The sequence below is a fragment of the Cebidichthys violaceus genome, unplaced genomic scaffold, assembly GCF_023349555.1.
Source record: "Cebidichthys violaceus isolate CVI_PGR_0920_01 unplaced genomic scaffold, fCebVio1.0.p SCAF_6, whole genome shotgun sequence".
In the NCBI taxonomy this organism is placed as follows: Eukaryota; Metazoa; Chordata; class Actinopteri; order Perciformes; family Stichaeidae; genus Cebidichthys; species Cebidichthys violaceus.
This window is the reverse complement of record NW_027176816.1, coordinates 16930921-16949476: the sequence shown is the minus strand read 5'-3', so window position 1 is coordinate 16949476 and position 18556 is coordinate 16930921. Positions and strand designations below refer to the sequence as shown.

At 44.0% G+C, this 18556-nt stretch overlaps 1 protein-coding gene across 7 annotated transcripts in view; it reads right to left on the bottom strand.

The window, feature by feature from the left end:
• Positions 1-18556, bottom strand: part of tns2a (tensin 2a) — a 52833-nt gene that overhangs the window by 20055 nt on the left and 14222 nt on the right. For 4 of the 7 annotated variants that reach the window (XM_068732657.1, XM_068732662.1, XM_068732659.1 and 1 more), the window contains exons 2-5: positions 12489-12594; positions 11534-11571; positions 626-664; positions 141-182 (exon numbers count right to left, since the gene is read on the bottom strand). In XM_068732657.1, the coding sequence (XP_068588758.1) occupies positions 141-182; positions 626-664; positions 11534-11571; positions 12489-12594 (225 nt within the window). The remainder of the gene's footprint in view (positions 1-140; positions 183-625; positions 665-11533; positions 11572-12488; positions 12595-18556) is intronic. The other 3 variants (XM_068732658.1, XM_068732660.1, XM_068732663.1) reach the window with 2 other exon arrangements.

Here is an 18556-nt window from a genome sequence, read left to right as displayed (position 1 = left end):
AAATCAAATTCAATGACGCCACAAACGGGACATTTTCAAGATGGATAGCATGACACTGGGGGGAGGAAAAAGGGAAGGTGCAGAGGAAAAAAAAGTGTGCGGGTTGGGAGGACAAGGGATAGAATGGGAGGTGTGCTCACCAGGTGCTGGATGTGTCGGGACGGAGCGGTCCCTCTATGCTGCTGGATGCGTGGAAGGAGCGGTGACAGGACGAGGGAGAAGAGAAAGAGGAGGATGGGAAGGAAGTAGGGCGAAAGGAGGAGGTCGAAAGGAGGTGAGAGAGAGGAAGAAAAGAGGAGAGAAGGGAGCGAAAAGGAGGGGAGTATCAGAGGAAGGAAAGGAGAGTTAATTAAACAAACAGACTCTCTAATGGATAAACATTACTACTTCCTGTAGCAACATCAACAATTTTCTTGTTCTTTCTTCGAGACTGGAATCCTCCAGTGCTCCAGGAATGAACCCGAGCTCTAACCGGGTTGAGAGCTCGGCTTCCCAAAAGGAATTCAGACGGAGGAAACCATACGGTGGCTTTTTGGGAAGCCATACCTTGTAATGAGGCCAGACGAAGAGGGAAAAGTCGTCGATGTAAACCGAATGCTATTGAGGAAAAGAAAAGGAAACTCACCAGATCATTGGCAGGGGCCGGGATGCACGCCGAGGTCACCTGGAACACACAGAGACAGACAGTCACATGTGAATGCAGAGGGACAGAGTCAGCGTTGACAGATGATGAAGAGCAAATGCTTTCCCCCTGCTATTGAGTCTTTGTGCTTAGCTAAGCTAACCGTCTCCTCGCTCCATATTTAGCCTAACTGACGGACAGGAGAGTGATATCAATCCTCTCATTCAACATTTGGCAAGGAATTAAATGGATACTTCTTAAAATGTCAAACTAACATTTTAAGATTTTTAAGAAAACATCTAACAGTCTGGCTAATATGTATCTAGCTTAGCACTGTAGCCATAACTTTTGTCGCTCAAGCAAGGCAGGAGACCAAACCTTGTGCACAGGGAAGAAATAAATAATTTACAACAGACAATAGACAGTAACTGCCTCTGTATTGTTGTGCAGGAAAATCACGCGTAATTACCCCAAACAAAAAAAAAATCCTGACATTTTTACATTGTATCTCAATTTGTCAACCGCCACCGGGAAGGCTGCCCAATCGCAGATCAAGATAGTATTTCACCACTTAAAGCTCAGCAGTGCAACTTGTTGAGGCCAGGCTGTGGGAGGGCACACACAGAGAAGGACATTTTTAAGAGCTACATGACGGTGAACGGAGCCCAAACACTGTCTGTGAAGCTACTTAGACGCACTTAAACGCCGGGTAAATGCAAGAGCAGCTGATGTTTGAGGGCATGTCTGTAAAATGTAAAGCATACTGAAGCCAAATACACAGCTGGAGGAGCGCCGGGACAGAAACGCAGCGACGAGTCCAACTCCCATGTCTGTTATGGGCCGACAGGTTAGTGAATTGTGACCAAAGGAAGCAGGAGCCGAACAGCAGCCCTAATGAAGGGGGGGGGCACAGTCATGCTTACGTAACACACACACACACACATAAAGCAGTGTTCCCGCAACATAGCCCATTTTTGGACTGTTTATTTGGATACAGGAAAAGGGCAAGGGCTTGTGTATATCTCATTGTGCACAAAGGGGAAGTTGCACAGGCCCTGAACCTACGGGTGTGTCACCACAGTGTGTGTGTGTGTGTGTGTGTGTGTGTGTGTGTGTGTGTGTGTGTTGTACAGTTAATCTTTCTTTCTTCAGTCTTTCTCAAGCAATCTAGCCCCGTCTCTTACCGATGCTCGTGCGTAGCTACAGACATCAACAGGAAGCCAGAGGAACAGATAATGAGCTAAATCCAGACTTGCCTCGTTTGACAGAAGTTGCAGGAAACAGGGTTCAGGTCCGGCTATCAAACGACTAGTTGGACAATGTTCCTGTGTGACTCACTCAATCAGGAATTGAATCTCAAATCGTATCCAGTGTTGTGGTTAATATGCTTTCTTTTTAATTCCCTGCCTGAACCCAATTCACGACCAGATAGTTTGGAGCTGGGCCGGGCCGGGCTCTAAGTTCCCTCTGGCTGACGCAGATCAGTTTCACTCTATTTTTCAGTTTCAATGCCCTTTGCATGCTGTGCCCTGCTCCTGTCATTCTTGTAAACTAAATATCCAACTGCCATGGCAAGCAAGCAATTACCCTACTTCCTGTCCCGGTCAAATGTCTCCCTTTACAGATAGCAGCACTGGTATTTTGCGTAACACATGTCCACAGTTGGATGCAGGGTTAAATATTCCCCTTTCCCGGCATGAATTCCCGTGGGATCCTGGGATTTTTTTCAATGTATTTGCTTGTTTGTTTGCGTGTGCCTGCATTTACTGAAACACAGGCGCCTTCTCCAGACCTCAGTGACACTTTTGCGCAACTGCGAGACAGCCTGACCTCAAAGAGCAAGTTTTTTAGAACAGCTGTGTGGCATAAAAAACATTTGGCGTGCAGAATGTGATGACAGTTCAACATTTCTCCGTCTCCCGGAGCACGACATCATGTTATCAATCAGAAAAGGGTAACGCTGCATGTGTACTTTTACGGCCTCTGAAAGCCATGACGATGGTGAAATGTATTGTTCTATGAGTATTTTCTTCTACCAAGCGAGGACGATGTAAATTGGGAAAGTCCTCGGAAATCTGGGCGGTTCGGCGAGTACTGCACGTTACCGGGTCAGTGAACGCATCATTCCCCGCTTTGCCAGACATTGGATGAAAGCCACCGCGCAAAAGTCATGATGAAATGCGGTGAAATTGAAGGAAAATGCCAAGCAAAGACAAATGAAAACCTTCTGGAATCATCTACTGGTTCCAGTTTCTCCTTAATCCTGGAAGTACTTCACATCACTTCCAATTTAAACTTGTTATGACAAGAGTTTTAAACCCTTAACTGCTTTTACTTCTAAATACAGCGTGAATCAGGAGTCACCTATAGGTTGCTATTGCTCTTTCTAATTTCTCCCTCCTCTCCTCCATTCGTTCCTCTTTTCATCCCTCTCTCCCAGTGCCCAGTGAAGGGGCCGGCTGAGGGGCAGTCGCTAAAGCCAGAGCAAACACACCGAGCCAGATTCCATCTCCCTGGGCCAACGCTTACGCACAAACTTCCTGCTAACAGACCTCCACCCATCTCAACTCATCCAGCTCCGCTTTACATCCCTGTTCACGTCCCTCTTCGCTTGGGCTTTTTGCTGCGTCGTGTTTCTGCAACTTCAGCTCTTCCAAATCTTGTACTTTAATTTTCTCTCTTTTCCTGCCATTTTTTCTTTCCCTCTATCTTTTTTTCCATCTCTTTCGTTCTTGATTATCTCTCCAATTCCTCCTAGCCTTCCTCTCTCTTCCCTTGTTCATCCTCTCCACTTTCCCTTCCCTCGATCTCAACACTTCCTTCCCCCTTTCTTTTCTCCTCTAATCGATTTCTAACAAACACCTTTCTGTTTGTCTTCACCTTGACAGGCTCGTTCCCTGCGCCTCCCTTTTTGAACCTCCACTGTTGTTCTTGCGTCTTTGTTGGTCCCCCGGTCTCGAAATGTCTTAAAAAAAACTCACACAGGTTTGAAACCAAATATCCTTGAAAAAGACAAAAGACCCACGCCTAGCTTGTTCTGACTTGCTCCGGATTCAAACTGCCCGTTACATGTCTAAACTGTTCTTAACAAATAGAAAAGTAAACACTGGAGCACCCCCCCTCCCTTCCTCCATCCCTTTCCCTGCCCTCTTCCCTCCTCATGTCCGTCCGACCCGCCCTCTGTCCTCTTCCTCCGTGTCACGTTTCTTTTCGCTCTGCCACAGTGGCTCTGGCTCCTCCAGCTCTTTGACACTCTCTTTGATCCATCAAAGTCAGAAGCAGCATGGCTAATGGGTAATGCACAGCTCTCTGCTCTCAACGCATAGCTTAAGAGCTGTGGGCTCCGAGAGGGATAACTAGGGGGTGAGGTAGCAGCCTTGTTATGTTATTAGTGTGAGAAACGGGTGCGTTTGTGAGGGGCCCGCCAGTTTGACAGCGATTCAGTGTGAAAAATATAACGTATTTACTATGTTGTTAATTTTATGTATTTATTGTGGAAGTTGCAGTTTGATATTATTCAATCCCTGGTTTAGAACATCTCAATTTTCATTTTAAAGTCAAACTACAAATGTTCAAAATATTTCTGTTAAGACCTGCTTGAAATTCAAATTTCGTGTCACGACCTTTGGTCCTAGAATATGCTGTCCACAGTCATGGGCATCCCTGTTTAGTCTCTCTTTGCTTGGGCTTTTGCGATGTTTCTGCAACTTCAGCTCTTATAAATCTTGTACTTTCTGTTTCCCTCCTTTCATTTTTGTCGCTTTCTTTCCTGCTATTTTTTTCTCTATCTTTTCTTCTCTCTTCCTTTCTTCATCCCCTCCTCTTTCCCTCCTCTCGATCTCAACACTCCCTTCCCTTTTTCTTTTCTCCTCTAATTGATTTCTAACAAACACCTTCCGGTCCACATGAGCCATTTGCTCTCCTCATGTGTGACTTCTGCACTTCACACATCGCTCTCCTTCCCGACGCAAACATTAGGGGAACTTCACTGTTTAAGGCCAGCCGGCGTACATTCATCACCTCATCATTTTATCCTATTAGACATTTGTGTGAAATCTTCCTAATTAGCAGGTGAATTCTTGAGTTATGGCCAATAAACATGTTTTGTGAGAGCGCAGTGAGCTTTGACCTTTTCACCATCAAATCCAGGTGGATGGAAGTTGAAGAAATGCCGCCCAGGTGTTCCTGTGTTATCGCTTTCACAGGAATGGACTGGACGGACAGACAACCCTAAAACATAACGTCTCCAGCCACTGCTGAGCGATATTGCTCAAGCTGGTCACGAGTTTGAGCAATATGGTATGTCTCAATGTCTTACACCTGTTTCCTGTCATAGCTCGAATTCCAAACAGATGAACGACAAAAGGAATGTATGTCAAGAAAATAGCGGTCTGAGCCAATTACAATCATTTTAAACAGGAGGAAAATACATAACAGGGAATGATAACGTGTGTGTGTGTGTGTGTGTGTGTGTGTGTGTGTGTGTGTGTGTGTGTGTGTGTGTGTGTGTGTGTGTGTGTGTGTGTGTGTGTGTGTGTGTGTGTTGAGACTAGAGGTTGGCAATCACATGCTCTATTTTTGGACATGTCCACGTCTGTATCCACAGCAGAAAAGCACCCAGCCTATAGCGCGAGGGGACTTCAAGGGCCACGGCTGAGCAAAAACAACAGCTCTGGGTGAAACACTTCTATTTTCTGGACTCTGTATGTTATCCTTGTTTTCTTTCCTTCTTTGTGTTTCTCAGCACGTGTTTCCCGCTCTCTCACTCGTTTGTCCCTCGTTCCCACACTTTCTTTCAACCCCCAGAAGGAAAGAGTCTTGGTCTGCAGCCGTTTCGGTTCTCGCTCCGAGCAGCTGAGAGGGAGGCCAAAGACATCGCAGGTCACGTGGGCTCCCCGCGGTGGAGCTTATTAATGACCGAGGGGGACGCAATTCCCTGTTATGGAGCTGGGTCAACACTTTACACACATGCGCAGATGTACTCCTAAAGATATGCAGACATCTGCCCATCTTTACCCTCCAAACACGGCCTGGAAGCCCTGAGCCGGACGAAAATAAACATAGGTAAATAAACAAAGCAGGAAGTGGTTCAGGGTGAGATTGTCGGAGAGAGGGAGGTCAACAATGAGGTAAGCCTTCTGTGAACCGACCAACACAGGACGTTATTACAGATCAGGCCTCCCCTCGCTCCGCGGTTGAGCTTCGCCTCGACTGCATCTCTGTCATTTATCCTGTTAAAGAGAATGAATGCTATTCCCCAGAGCGTAACTTCCCCTCCTCTGCAGCCTCAGTGTTTACCACAAAAAAACGCATTCAGACGGACATTGTGCACAGTTGCTTCGATCTCTGCTTTAGCGCCGGGGCTCACCAACAGGCCGGCTCCGTCGTCTTTATTGTCTCCCTGTGATTTCTTTTTTTCATCCTCGGAGGAGTCGAATTTAGAAAGACAGCGAGACATTTGCTATCGCTAAAATCTGTGACTCCTGTCCCGCACCAGGAAGTGTCCCCGGCAACGTAGACTCCCAAATGGGTCTCTTCCTCCGTTAGATTCATGAAGGGCCGATCCCACCAGCCAATTAGTACGTTGGCCAGGTCCCAACTCGGCTAACTTAGCTTAGTCATGCTTATGGTTTTAACTCTGATCAACGTCACTCAAGGCTCTAACTCGAAACACGCCGGCCTATCTCGGCAATTACCGAGGCCGTCTCTGACGAGGTGGCGGCTCCTGTAGTCACGGCCTCTGTGATGTCAAAGCGATACAGTTGAATCCTGTTATCCCGAGCGACTCACGCTGAATAACAGGAGTATCTGGTGAAGTGCAGAGCCTGCAGGAGGGAAACCAGAGGCCCTGGAGCTCAAGGCCACAAAACTCCAACCAGAGATTAATCACGTATTGATGTCACTCAGATCCCCCCCTCCTCCCCCGCCTATTGAATTGATTCAGAAGGTTGCTTACAGTAAACTGTTTCAATGCATGGTTCAATACCTTAACTTGCAGCCTTGGCACTGAAAACCGCTAAACGCTAAGCTGCGGCGGACATGTTTTAACAGCAATGAGAGACATATTCCTGTAGCAACATCACAGGAAGCCATCTGACAGGAAGTCTGTGGAGTGAGGGTCAGCTGTGTTTGAGCTGGGGGGGGGGGGGGGGGGGGGGAAGAGAGAGAGAACACGGTGCTCTTTTTCTCATCAATCAGTCTCCTCATCGCTTCCTTTGTTCCATTTCTGTTAGCCGGACAAAAATATATATATAAAGTGACGCAGACTTGACGGGAATGGCTCCAGCAAAGAAAGAACGGGCTGAAACAGTAAGTCTAGTTAGCAGACTGCCGCCCCCCCCGCTGTTGCCCTCTCATCTAGAATGCATGTTCTTTACTAAAAATAAAGAGGGGCTGCGGAGGGAGCGGGACTCCAAACCGCAACTGTCCTTTTATGTCGGAGAAACATCAAAAGTTGTTGCTCTTCCTCTCATCCCTACATCCTCCCCCACTTCCGCTCCATCTATCTGTTCTTGATTGGACATCCTCTTCTTGTAAAGAGGAGCAGTTCTCAGCTCGGTCTCATGTCAAATGTTTTTTTTTGTACGTGTTCAGCGGATAAGAACGAGAGACGAGGATGGATCCTGATGCGCAGAGGGGAAGCAGGGATTGTAATTACAGTGATACATGGCTCTGCCAACATGCACCATCTGTAGGATGGTTTATCAGTCAGTCAGTTAGAGTTTGAGTCTGTTAGTCGCATTTGTGAAGAATCGCACAAATGTCAATAGTAATGGTAAATCGCGCCATTCTGTTATATCATTCTCATTGATTGATGTCAAGTACACCAGGAATGTAACATCTTAGGAAATGTGAGCTAAATGGGTCCATTTTTCTACAAAGAACCAGGCAAACAAACAGCGATTTTTTATCTTTCACCCAGGAGACCGCTGATCGCTCAATGTTGATTTATTTGTCACGAAACATGCGTAATGTAGTTACGGCACTAACATGATTTATTTTAACCCAAACAACAATATTTCCTAAACCCAACTGAGTAGTTTTATTGCCTAAACCTAACTGAGTAGTTTTGTTGCCTAAACCCAACTGAGCAGTTTTGTTGCCTAAACCTAACTGAGTAGTTTTGTTGCCTAAACCTAACCGAGTAGTGTTAGTTTCCTGTGAAGACGGAACTGTATTTTGAAAAGACCGTAAGCATGTAACGTGTGGAAATTGACACACGTGTCTGGCTTGCGTAGGGACTTTTCGTAAGATATCATACATGTTGTCTTAAGATACGTTGACGTGGAATATAGAGGATAAGTTTGTGATAATGCTAAGGTACTCACAGATTGTTTAATACTATACTTCGCAGGCTTGTAGTTTCATTCATAGAAAATTATCACTATTTACAGTATACTACAGTAGCAATATTGAAAATTGCAATTAGAAATTTTGCTCACATTGTTCAGTCGTAGTATACACCATGAGCGATGTTAAACAAACTAAGAATTTGCTCAAAGCTCCATTACTTGATGATTCGATTAAGCGGTTCTCTATCGGAAAAATGTTACGTTTGTTGTTAGATGGCGACCTCTAGTGGCCTCAGTAATTATGACAAGAGCAAAGGAGGATGTCAGCTGATGAAACAAACAAACAAACAGGACTTTCACCCAGGACACCGCTGTTCGTGTCCCACATAAAACCAGAAGTCAACATGTTGAGTCATTTAAAGTTACGTACCTAACTAAACAAACCACAATCTTTTCGTAAACCTTACCAAGTAGTTTTGTAGCCTAAACCTAGCCGAGTAGTTCCATTCCACAACATTAACCACGTGCTTAAAACTGTGACAGTTTCACAAACGTTAAAAACAACGGTAATACATGTTGTTTTGGGAATCATCGGCAAACAACTTGTTCTATCATTTAGGTATCGTGTTGGTGAGTTTTTCTCATAAAGTGGTCACATGTGGTCTGCTTAGGCATAACGGTCAGACGATCGCCAAATATTTTGAGTTAGCCCATGTCAATTTCTAGTCTACTCGTGAGACAGCCAATAAGGGTCCTCGGTTTTCAGCTATGCAGTCATTCAGTGAACCATTTCTCCTGGGTCTCTCTCTGTGTCTTTTTCCCCCCTGACCAGCGGAAATGCCTTTTCTTGCCTAATTAGGCCGGCATGCCAGTCAACTCGTCACGGACTGCATTTCACTAATTCTAATCCTTCTTCCTCCCACTGTTACACCTCCCCCCCTCCCCATGTCTTTCACCAACCTTCAAGTCCCTGCGGACTAGATTTTCCACTTGGGATCAGAGATAAGGAGGAACGGTTATCTGAGAGAAGAACATACTGGGGTAAAGCTGTTGATGACCTTCTGTTCTAGAGTCTGTGTGTGTGTTTTTAATAGAACAGAGATGAGTCAGCTGGAGGCTGTTGTGGCCAAAGATCAGGGAACACAGTGACTGAAGAGCAGAAGAAAACATAGACTTCACATCATTACCAATCGTTCTCTCTCTAGGAGGGGAGTTTCACAATTAAGTGAAGGGTTTTTCCAGAGAACTGGAGCAGAAGCACTGATGGCGTACCAGACGATGTGGTGCTAAAATGATTTGTCACCGAAGTTACGGTAACCCCATGCCGGGCGGAAATGTAAATAGAAGCCTGGGGCGAGCGGGATGGCTTACAGATGACAGATCTCCACGGTGAATATGCTCGTGGAGGAGGGTGAAGGGGGAATGATTCGTACACAAGGTTATTGGTAATAACTGCCAAATGTAAATGAGGTGCAAGCGAGGGGAAACACCTTGAACTAATAAGGGCTTGTAAGAAAAACGGAAAAAGGTCTAAAGCTAATCAGCTTGGCAGGCAGACCGCTGGGATCTGCTATTCACATATATGAATGTCTCCATCGTTGCAAAAATACTCCAGAACCCAACAGATTGATGGCGTCCCAGCTCCCCCCTACATGCCATGTTAGATAACAGCTGAGATGGACACAGCAGCCTGCCTTATCAGACCTCTCCCTTCCTGGGCAGCAGCGATGGAAATCACCGTCTAACAACCAGACGTCAGGCGGTCACAGTAAACAACAACCCACTCCTTTCTGTAGAGCAATACATTTCTTTGCTTAATTTGCTATTTCAGCTTTTCTTTCCAAAAAAAGAATAACACTACGACTAATGAGATGGTTCAAAGGCAACAAAATACACCTCAAGCACCTTTTAAGTTTAGTAAGGAAGGAAGTAAGGAAGCTGCTTTCTACTGCTTTAAGTGTTTGTGGTCAGCTAAGTAGCAAAAAGGCTGTAGTTTCATTTTAGTTGACAAATGCAAACACGCAGGGGGCATGAATAAACAACACAAAAATTTGAAATACTAGCTTGTGAATATTTTGCATCAAAACTATTGATATCGTCATTTTTTTCAATAAATGTTGTATAGTCAAAGCAACTGTGAGCTATTGTATCGAGTTTCCTTTGAGCAAAATGCTATGAGTGAATTTAAGTTCTCTCTGGTAAACAGCTACGCAGTATATATATATATATATATATATATATATATATATATATATATATATATATATATGTCGAGGGCTTTTATTGTGAAAAGGTAAGAACGGAAGGGGTGGATCTAGTATTTGTGTAGTGTGCGCTTTGAATATGTCTTTTCCGCCAAACGTGGATGGTTGATGCCTTGATTTCAAGAGCCAAAAGCTCAGACAAATCAACCTTGCTACAAAAATATTTTTGTACTTTTCTGCCTCTGATATTCATGTTCTGTGTGGAGTACTTATGACAGAAATAACAGTTGGAAAAAATATATTAATGTACAAATTAATGGCGAAAGAATTCAAATTTTCAATGTGTTAAGACCGGAACTCTGCAAGTAAGTAAATAGGCACACTTCCCACAATGCCACTCAGAAACAAAAGAAAAACGTAGTCCTCCTCAGATAAAAGACGAGAGGACAGAGTGATGCTCGAGGAATGAGGACCGTCTTTGCCACATGCCTTCGCCCCTGGCCGTCTCTCCTTCGCCCGCTGGCTCGCTGCCTCAGCCTCTATACCCCCTCTTCATCACTTTGGCCCCGGCTGGCATTCTCCCCCTCTGCATCCCTCTGTCTATTCATGGCGCCGTCCCCTCCGTCAATGACCCTTTCACAGGGGCAGCAGCGTGGGGTCGGAGCGCGGCTCGCCTCTCTTTCTGAGGAATGCGACCGAGCGGCCTTCATATGAGCAGAGATGTCCAGACTCCTGCCCCTTGTAGGGCCACTGCCGTTTGTCTTTTTTCCCACCTCACTGGCATGACAATCAACTAAACAGCTCAGATACGCATTCACATGTTATTCCTTGACAAGGGCGGCTATCTCCCAGAGGGCCCAGTAAGATTAGTGGATCAGCATCTGGGCTTAACCTTGAATTAGTGGGGTCATTCCACCTGCTACAGAGAAGGTTGGGTCAAAACTAATGACTTGAAATAGTTTATCATACTACAGTGATCAATACTGATTGATTTACTTCACATCAAGTTGTATTGATTTCATAGAAATATATCTAATTTACTGTGACAAGATTTACCGGAATTGTTACCGAAAATATGTCACCAATGCTTATTTATATGACCTATGTTTACAGAAGCAATCCTTTTATGGCTTACAAGTAGCATTGCCTTTCACATTTATGTTCTATTTTTCTTTATCTGTTCATTACTTGAGTGTTTTCACTTTGTTTCATGTGACATCTCTCACTTGAATCCATTTCATTCTGCTCAGTGGAGAATAAAAGATAAACATTTGGGTTAGTAAAAAAATAATTATATCCTCTGTCCCGACTGATTACAGCACATTCAACACTGTCTATGAGTGTATCACAACTGATGATACACTGATTACTCTGAGGCCGTGCTCTGACAGCGTGTGTGTGAGGTGGATCCCTACCTTGGCCTCACACTTCCTGTGGGTGGCTGTCTTGCATACTAAGAGGAGTGAGAGTAGAGAAGGACGGAGGGGGAAAAGAAGAAAGACGACAAAATGAGTATATAATATGAGTCTAGTATACATATGAAGTAATGACGTCAACCTGCTTTGTATTTGTCAGAAAAGCAACTACAATCTTAGTTGCATGACAAATTCTACAGCGAGACCCAAGTAAAGATCTTGACACCATCCTGCTGTATTACCATACAATACATAATCTCTGCATCCTACGTCTTACATGCTGAACAGAAACACACGCCGAGATTATGACACGTGTTAAAACACTAGTTCCTTTTTTGAATGTGGTCTTATAATATAGACGCATCAGGATAAGTAACTGTCCTACATTGAGTCGACTCGTGATGAAACTCTAGAAACCAGGCGGAAACCTCAGATTCTGAAAAGGGAAGTCAACGTGGAGGTGGCTTCAACCTGCATTCTTTCTAATGGCCATCAGGGGGCGACTCCTCTGGTTACAAAAAATAATCTGATTTTATAAAAGACTGAGAAAGTGACTCTACTTTTCACTTCATTTACTAACTCAGCAAACATTGTGAACATGAGTTCATGTTCAAGTCTTCTTCAATACAGCATAATGTTAATTTAGTAAATGATGGTCCATTTAAAGTAAAATTGACCGAATTTAGTTGTTTCATTCGCTCACCAGATTTGGCATCCGTACTCGTATTTTGTCCGAATGTCAAAGTCCAGTATGAGCGACGGGGATCGACAGGATGCAACGTGACGCAGCTGATGCGTGCGCTGCCCTTCATTCATTCATACGTGACACATCCTGCATCCTGTAGCCTGCCATGACGACGCTTAGCACATTTCGTCTTGGTGCTTCAGACTCACTTGGTCCTGTGTGACCCAACTGCTCGACCACCAACAACTACACAACGCTCGTAACATTTACCTCTGCAGAAGGAGCCGACGTTGTCCACGTTCTGGCGGCACACGCTGCACTGCCGCTTCTTCTTGAAGTTCTTTTCCTTGAAGACGTGGGGCTCTCCCTTCCCCCCCTGCACACACACACACACACACACACACACACACACACACAAAAGGGAAAACGAAATCCAGGCTCAGTTAGAAACCCGATACAGCACAGAACCAGACGTGGCAACGCAGTCTGTGGAGCTGCCTACTCTTGGAAACAAATGCAAGAATCCTTGTTTGACCTTCATCCAAGAGTTTAACCCTCGATCCACTTCCATCTGACAGGATGAAACCAAGAAAGAAATTGAACTTCTCCAACTTTTGCAACGAAAGCAAAGTAATGGTGTGTGAGTTAGCGGACTGTAATAATAATGACAGGAGCTCAGGACTCAGCATTAACCTGTGTGTAAGACAGACTTGGGTGCATGGTATGTATGTGCGCAATATGACTACATCCATTCTCTACTCCCTTTGCCTCTTGAACTCCTGTGCTGGTTGTGTAACTGTCTTCCAGTAATAATCCTTGTGGTTCCCGCCCATACCACACTATAATCCTTAGTGTGTGTGTGTGTGTGTGTGTGTGTGTGTGTGTGTGTGTGTGTGTGTGAGTAGGTTTGGGAAAGAGAAAAAAGAGGAAATGTGTTGGTCTAATTCTTCATCACAATTCTTTATCGTGTCCATATTTGTCACAATGTGTGTGTGTGTATACCTCAGTTTGTGTGTTTAAGTGCTTGTACGTCTATCTTTTGTGAGGACCAATTTGAATGTAGACGTTTTTGGAAGGACATTTTCGCCGGTCCTCACACCTTCAGAGGGCCTGTTTGAGGGTTCAGACTTTGTTTTAAGGTTTGGGTTGGAATTAGGTTACGGTTAGGGTAAGGCATTTAGTCGTGATGGTTAAGGTTAGGATAAGGGGCTTGAGAAAGCAGTATTTCAATGAGGGTCCTCACAAAGATAGAAGTACAGGGACGTGTGTGTTTGTGGTATTCCCGCCCAGTTCCTCTTTGTTACCCAACATGGGATTACGTCTACAGATGACTGGGCCTTTGAACATGAGAACTCTAACAACCCAGGGCTAAGTATGGGGATTGCTTAGCATGTTTTCTTGCATGGCTACATGACGGCAGGAGAAAAGTAAGTGTGGGGGGGTGGGCCTGTGAACTAACAGTGTGTGCAATGTATTGCTGAGGGGAAGAAACGCATATTCTGGAAACTGGCAGGAATCCAGTCAAAGGTGTAGGACTTGTGGCAGAAAGTGTTTTATCCGTTCACTCCTCTGAGAGCAAATGACAGTTGTTGCGACACCAATGCTGGCAGGGTAAAGGCCTTCCATACAACCTAAAAAGCTGGACCGGATATCAGCAAGGACGTGAGTGCATGCACTGATTGGATATCACGTCATGTCATATCATTTATCAGCTCATTTATGCTACACAGGAACAACAACACACGTCACTGGCTCTCCAATCCGTACATCGTGCCAAATCCGTACTGCACATGTGCAAACTGATGATGATGATAATGCATTGTGAACAACACATCTGCGTTGAAATAAGCAGGAGGAGAGCTAGTTAAGGTTAGCTGTTAGTAGCCGGTGGGCAGCACAGTCCTGCTTGGCTAAATAGCGGAGCTAACCGCTAACGTTAACGGAGGATGCACTGACTTACATTAAAAGATTTACAAGCAGCTCATGTTACATAATTAAAACTATGTATGCCATATTTTTTTCTCTTTTGCTTTTAATTTAACCAAATATTTAAATACAAATACAGTCATTTACTTCCTAATCATTTGAATGGTGTTTATATGCAATATACAGCTTTTGCAACAGTATCGGGAAGGAAAAAAATGGTATCTGAACATCTCTAGAGCAAATATAAGCACAATCAACATCATCACCATGAGAAAACAGCTTTTCATGTCTGTAGCTTTGGATAATTAACCGGATACACATAAACCCTTTTTTTGTTTCCTCTGTGCGTGCTTTTCCTTGGTAACAAAGAAAGGGTGCTGTTTACACACTCCTTTTCCATTATCCTGGCTCTTGGCTCTGTTCTAGGGGCTGGACAGTGTTTGGACAGCTGCCTGCCTGGCATCACCCTCTGCCCGCCGTGTGAAGCGCCGGCCGCAGCACGGAGGGTGGAAGTGGAACTGGGTGGGCGGCTCAGGGGCTGGTGGTGGGCTGTTATGTAACATGTGTGGTCATGGGGACTGGGATTTAAAACCTGTGTCGTCATTACTTTGTGGAAAATCTCACATTTCTTATGGTTTCATTAATCTCCATTTGACTCAGCATGACTTTGCCTATTCTCGGTTACACTTTTCTAGCAGCAAGAAACCAAAATCCACACAGACTTCATGAAAGTTCTCATCTCATCTCGATCCTGTTTTGATGAATCCTTGATTTATCTCTCCTTCCTTACTCCAAGTCCACCCTTTCCTGAACCCTAAACATGACAAATGCTGCTTCGCCTCGCGACCAATTCAACAACGTCACGTATGCCTCGCTCATTATCTCTGCCTTGACGTTTATGCCTGCTGCTGACCACACGTGTTGGATATAAACTTTGACCCATTGTCACAAAACACCAAAATTATTCTTATCTTTTTGTAGATTTAGTCTGTAGCATGCCCTCCTTCTATTCCGTGAACGTGTGCAATAATCTTGTGATGTGTGTGTGTGTGTGTGTGTGTGTGTGTGTGTGTGTGGATATAGGCATGCATGAGTCTATAGACTGTGAGTTTAAAAAAGCAACCAGTTACTGTCAGCTAAACCACAGCGGTGATGTGGGCTGAGAGATAAACATATAGATGAGAGGTTGGCAGCATACTTCCTGTTACAGACACAATCAAGACCACTTTATAGTGTAACCACAGGCACTCCTGGTCAGACAGTGATACACCACTACGCTACTGGATGCTGTATAAAGTCTGGTGTGGATAAGCTGCCATACTCTGGAGCATGCTATGAAGTGGATTTTGAGTATAAAAGGAATGACGTGCTGAAGGAAAAAATGATCTTCTAAATGTTACAACTAATATTCAGATAATAGTTGTTTGCTGCTCTATTAATGCTCAGAATTTTTAATTTAGCAACTTTAACATTAACATATTATGCTAAGAAAGAAAAAACAAATGCCCAACAGAAATATTTCCAATGCGTCATCACCTCAAAATAAGGAAAGCAAACTTGGTTAACTACCAAATCTCTCAAAACAACTTTCACTGAGGAAACCTCAGTGAGGGAGGTTTACAACTTTAAGGAGGACTTCAACAGAGGAAGCAGAAAACAGCTGGAAGAGTGTAGTGTGTAAGTACAACAAAAAAAACAACAACCTGTGATGCTGAGCCCGGTCCCCAGGATAGTAATTACCGTGACCACTATAATGGAGAAAAGACATCTTCCCCTGGTAAAAACATGTGTTATTTGTCACGGAGTGGGCTAATAAAGACACCGGGTTAGATCATTTTATGCTGCCGGAGAGAAAAGAGCTGAAGAACAGAATGAAACGTTCAAAACAAGAACACAATTATCATCTACTTAGCAGGAAATGAACATGTAAATCCATTCAGTCGTGCTGTAGATGCACGCAGGTGAACCAGACCGGGACCATCTGCCTTCACAGACAACAACATCAACATGTGACCATCTGAGCTACCAGCTGGGAAACTGCCCATATTTCCACAGAAGTGACACGAGTTGTAAACAGCTACCTGAGACCACAGGAAGAAAAACACCACACACACACACACACACACACACACACACACTAACACTAACACTCACTCACGTGTAGACGTGTATCCTTGCAAGACAGTCCGGTGGAAACAGACAGCCTTCCCCTTTCCTCTTTTCTGTCCCTCACCCCCCCCCCCCTTGAGCAGGACAGACCCCACCTCTCCTAGAACATCTGCTACGCACAAGAAGGTCCTTTTTCTAATTTTTTTAGCTTTTTTGGCAGAAAAAAAAGAAAAAGGAACCAGAGGTTTACTGGAGTCAAAGAAACGCTTTCTTACCAGAGATCCCCTCCCCTTTCCTCGCTGAACGTCTGCCACCCGTCACAGAACAGTAGCTGGATTGAACGAGGGAGGGGTCGGACGCTCGTACAAGAGACGCACACACACGGGCAGACATTTATGCGTACGAATGTAAAAAACAAGATACACAGAAGCTATTTGTGCGCACACACACGCACATCCCTGGAAACTCTCTCGCTCCTTTTCTCTCTAAAAATAGTCTTGATATTTACACAATGATGGGCATTGTGTGGGACTGGTACATTACTGACTACCGGCCTGTGACCTCAGCTTCAGCTGCAGATGGTCAGTGAGGGCACAAATCGAAAAAAAAAAGCCTTGAGGGGAAAGTCTTCCTACTGATTTTGTCATTAGAAGAACTCTGTGAAATGTACCTTTTGTCTTCAGATAATTTTTTCGGGTCAGTTGTGCTCAAACCAGAGGTCTGATCATTTGATCACGCTGACCTGTTCTCTATGTGACGCTCTTGAATTTGAACGTCTCCGATAACCACCAGGTCAAAACTGCATGGAAACGTTCTCATCATTTCATCACCGACATGGCTCGCCCGCTCACTGACAACTGCAACTAACAATAGTTTTCTTTAATAAATAAAGATGATGATTACTCTGCTGATTAACTTCTTTATTAAAAGAGCACACTGATTTAGCTTTACTCACGTTGTCAGATGTACGATGGATAGTTAAAAAATCCATCGTTTTCTGGTGAGTTTTCAGGTTTCTTGTGAGAAACCTGGCGCCTCTACATTACACACAATGCAATGTGACTCCATTCACTCAACTGTACAGATTTGGGTGGGTTATTCTAGTGTTATGGCTAATGTAGCCTCTAGCAGAGAGGTTGGGGAAGCTAACTTTTTTTCTAACTCAACACTCCCAGATTTTGTAATTTGCAAACTTGCAGTCTTTATATTCATTTTCATGTAAACCACTTAGTAGGCAATACTATCTTTATTTCAGAATATGGGCAAAACCCAGAATGTTTTGTGCATATAAACGTCGTCAATGGCTCAAGTGACATCATGGAAGTACATTTATCGGACTTTGTGCCGCTCCCTCTGCAGCCACAAAAGGCTTTATACAAACCATTTGTTATGCAGTAGTGCTCAGCAACACCTGGAGTTCCCCTTTAATCATTTGGTCTCCAAATGCAGAAAGTCTTGGAAAAAGTGACATAAGATCCTACATTGTAAGTAACATGTTGAAATTGCTTGCTTAGTCTGACTGTAGATTGTGTATTCAAGTGGCAAAGCTAAATTCTTTGGCACATCTTCAAGAAATGTGTTGTTCTATTAGCTTGGTGACGTAGAGATGACAGCGGCAACATGCTAGCACTAGTCAGTGACAAAAGCTCTCTGGGTTTCTTTCTACTTTGACTGTACTAAACTGTTTACTCTCCTCCCTGGTATTTGTTCTCAGGACATCATTTCATTCAACATAGAGTCAATGGATGGTAAAATGCTCTCCCCTCCTCACGGATAGTTAGCAAGCTTGTTAGCTTTGTTGCTAACATGTATCAACCTCCAGATCTGAAAAGTGAATCCAATGCAGAAGTGACCTCAAATTTGGCAGTTCCAAAACCAAGGGGTGACGTCACGGTGACTAAGTCCACTTTACAGTGTACGGTTGCTAATAGGACAACTATTTCACAAAGCTTATTCAAGAGATGTATTTGTTACAGTCCAAACCTTTAAAGATAATGACTTAATATCGTATAAGACGAAGAGGGGCAGCAACATTTTGCTGATGATTAATCAACTATCAAAAGCGATGCTGATTATTATTTTGTCAGAAGACTAATCAATTAATTGTTTGAACCGTTTGCCAGATCAAGTTGCATCATGGTTTCTCAAAAGTTTGAGTGAAAAGCAGGTTTTCCCACAAAAAAAAAAAAAAAAAAATCACAAACCTCGTCTACTAAAATAATATGAATTTCTTGAATATTCTTCAGGAAATAACAGACTTGAGCCTCATTTTCAATGGAAAACACCCCGAGTCTCCTTTTCTG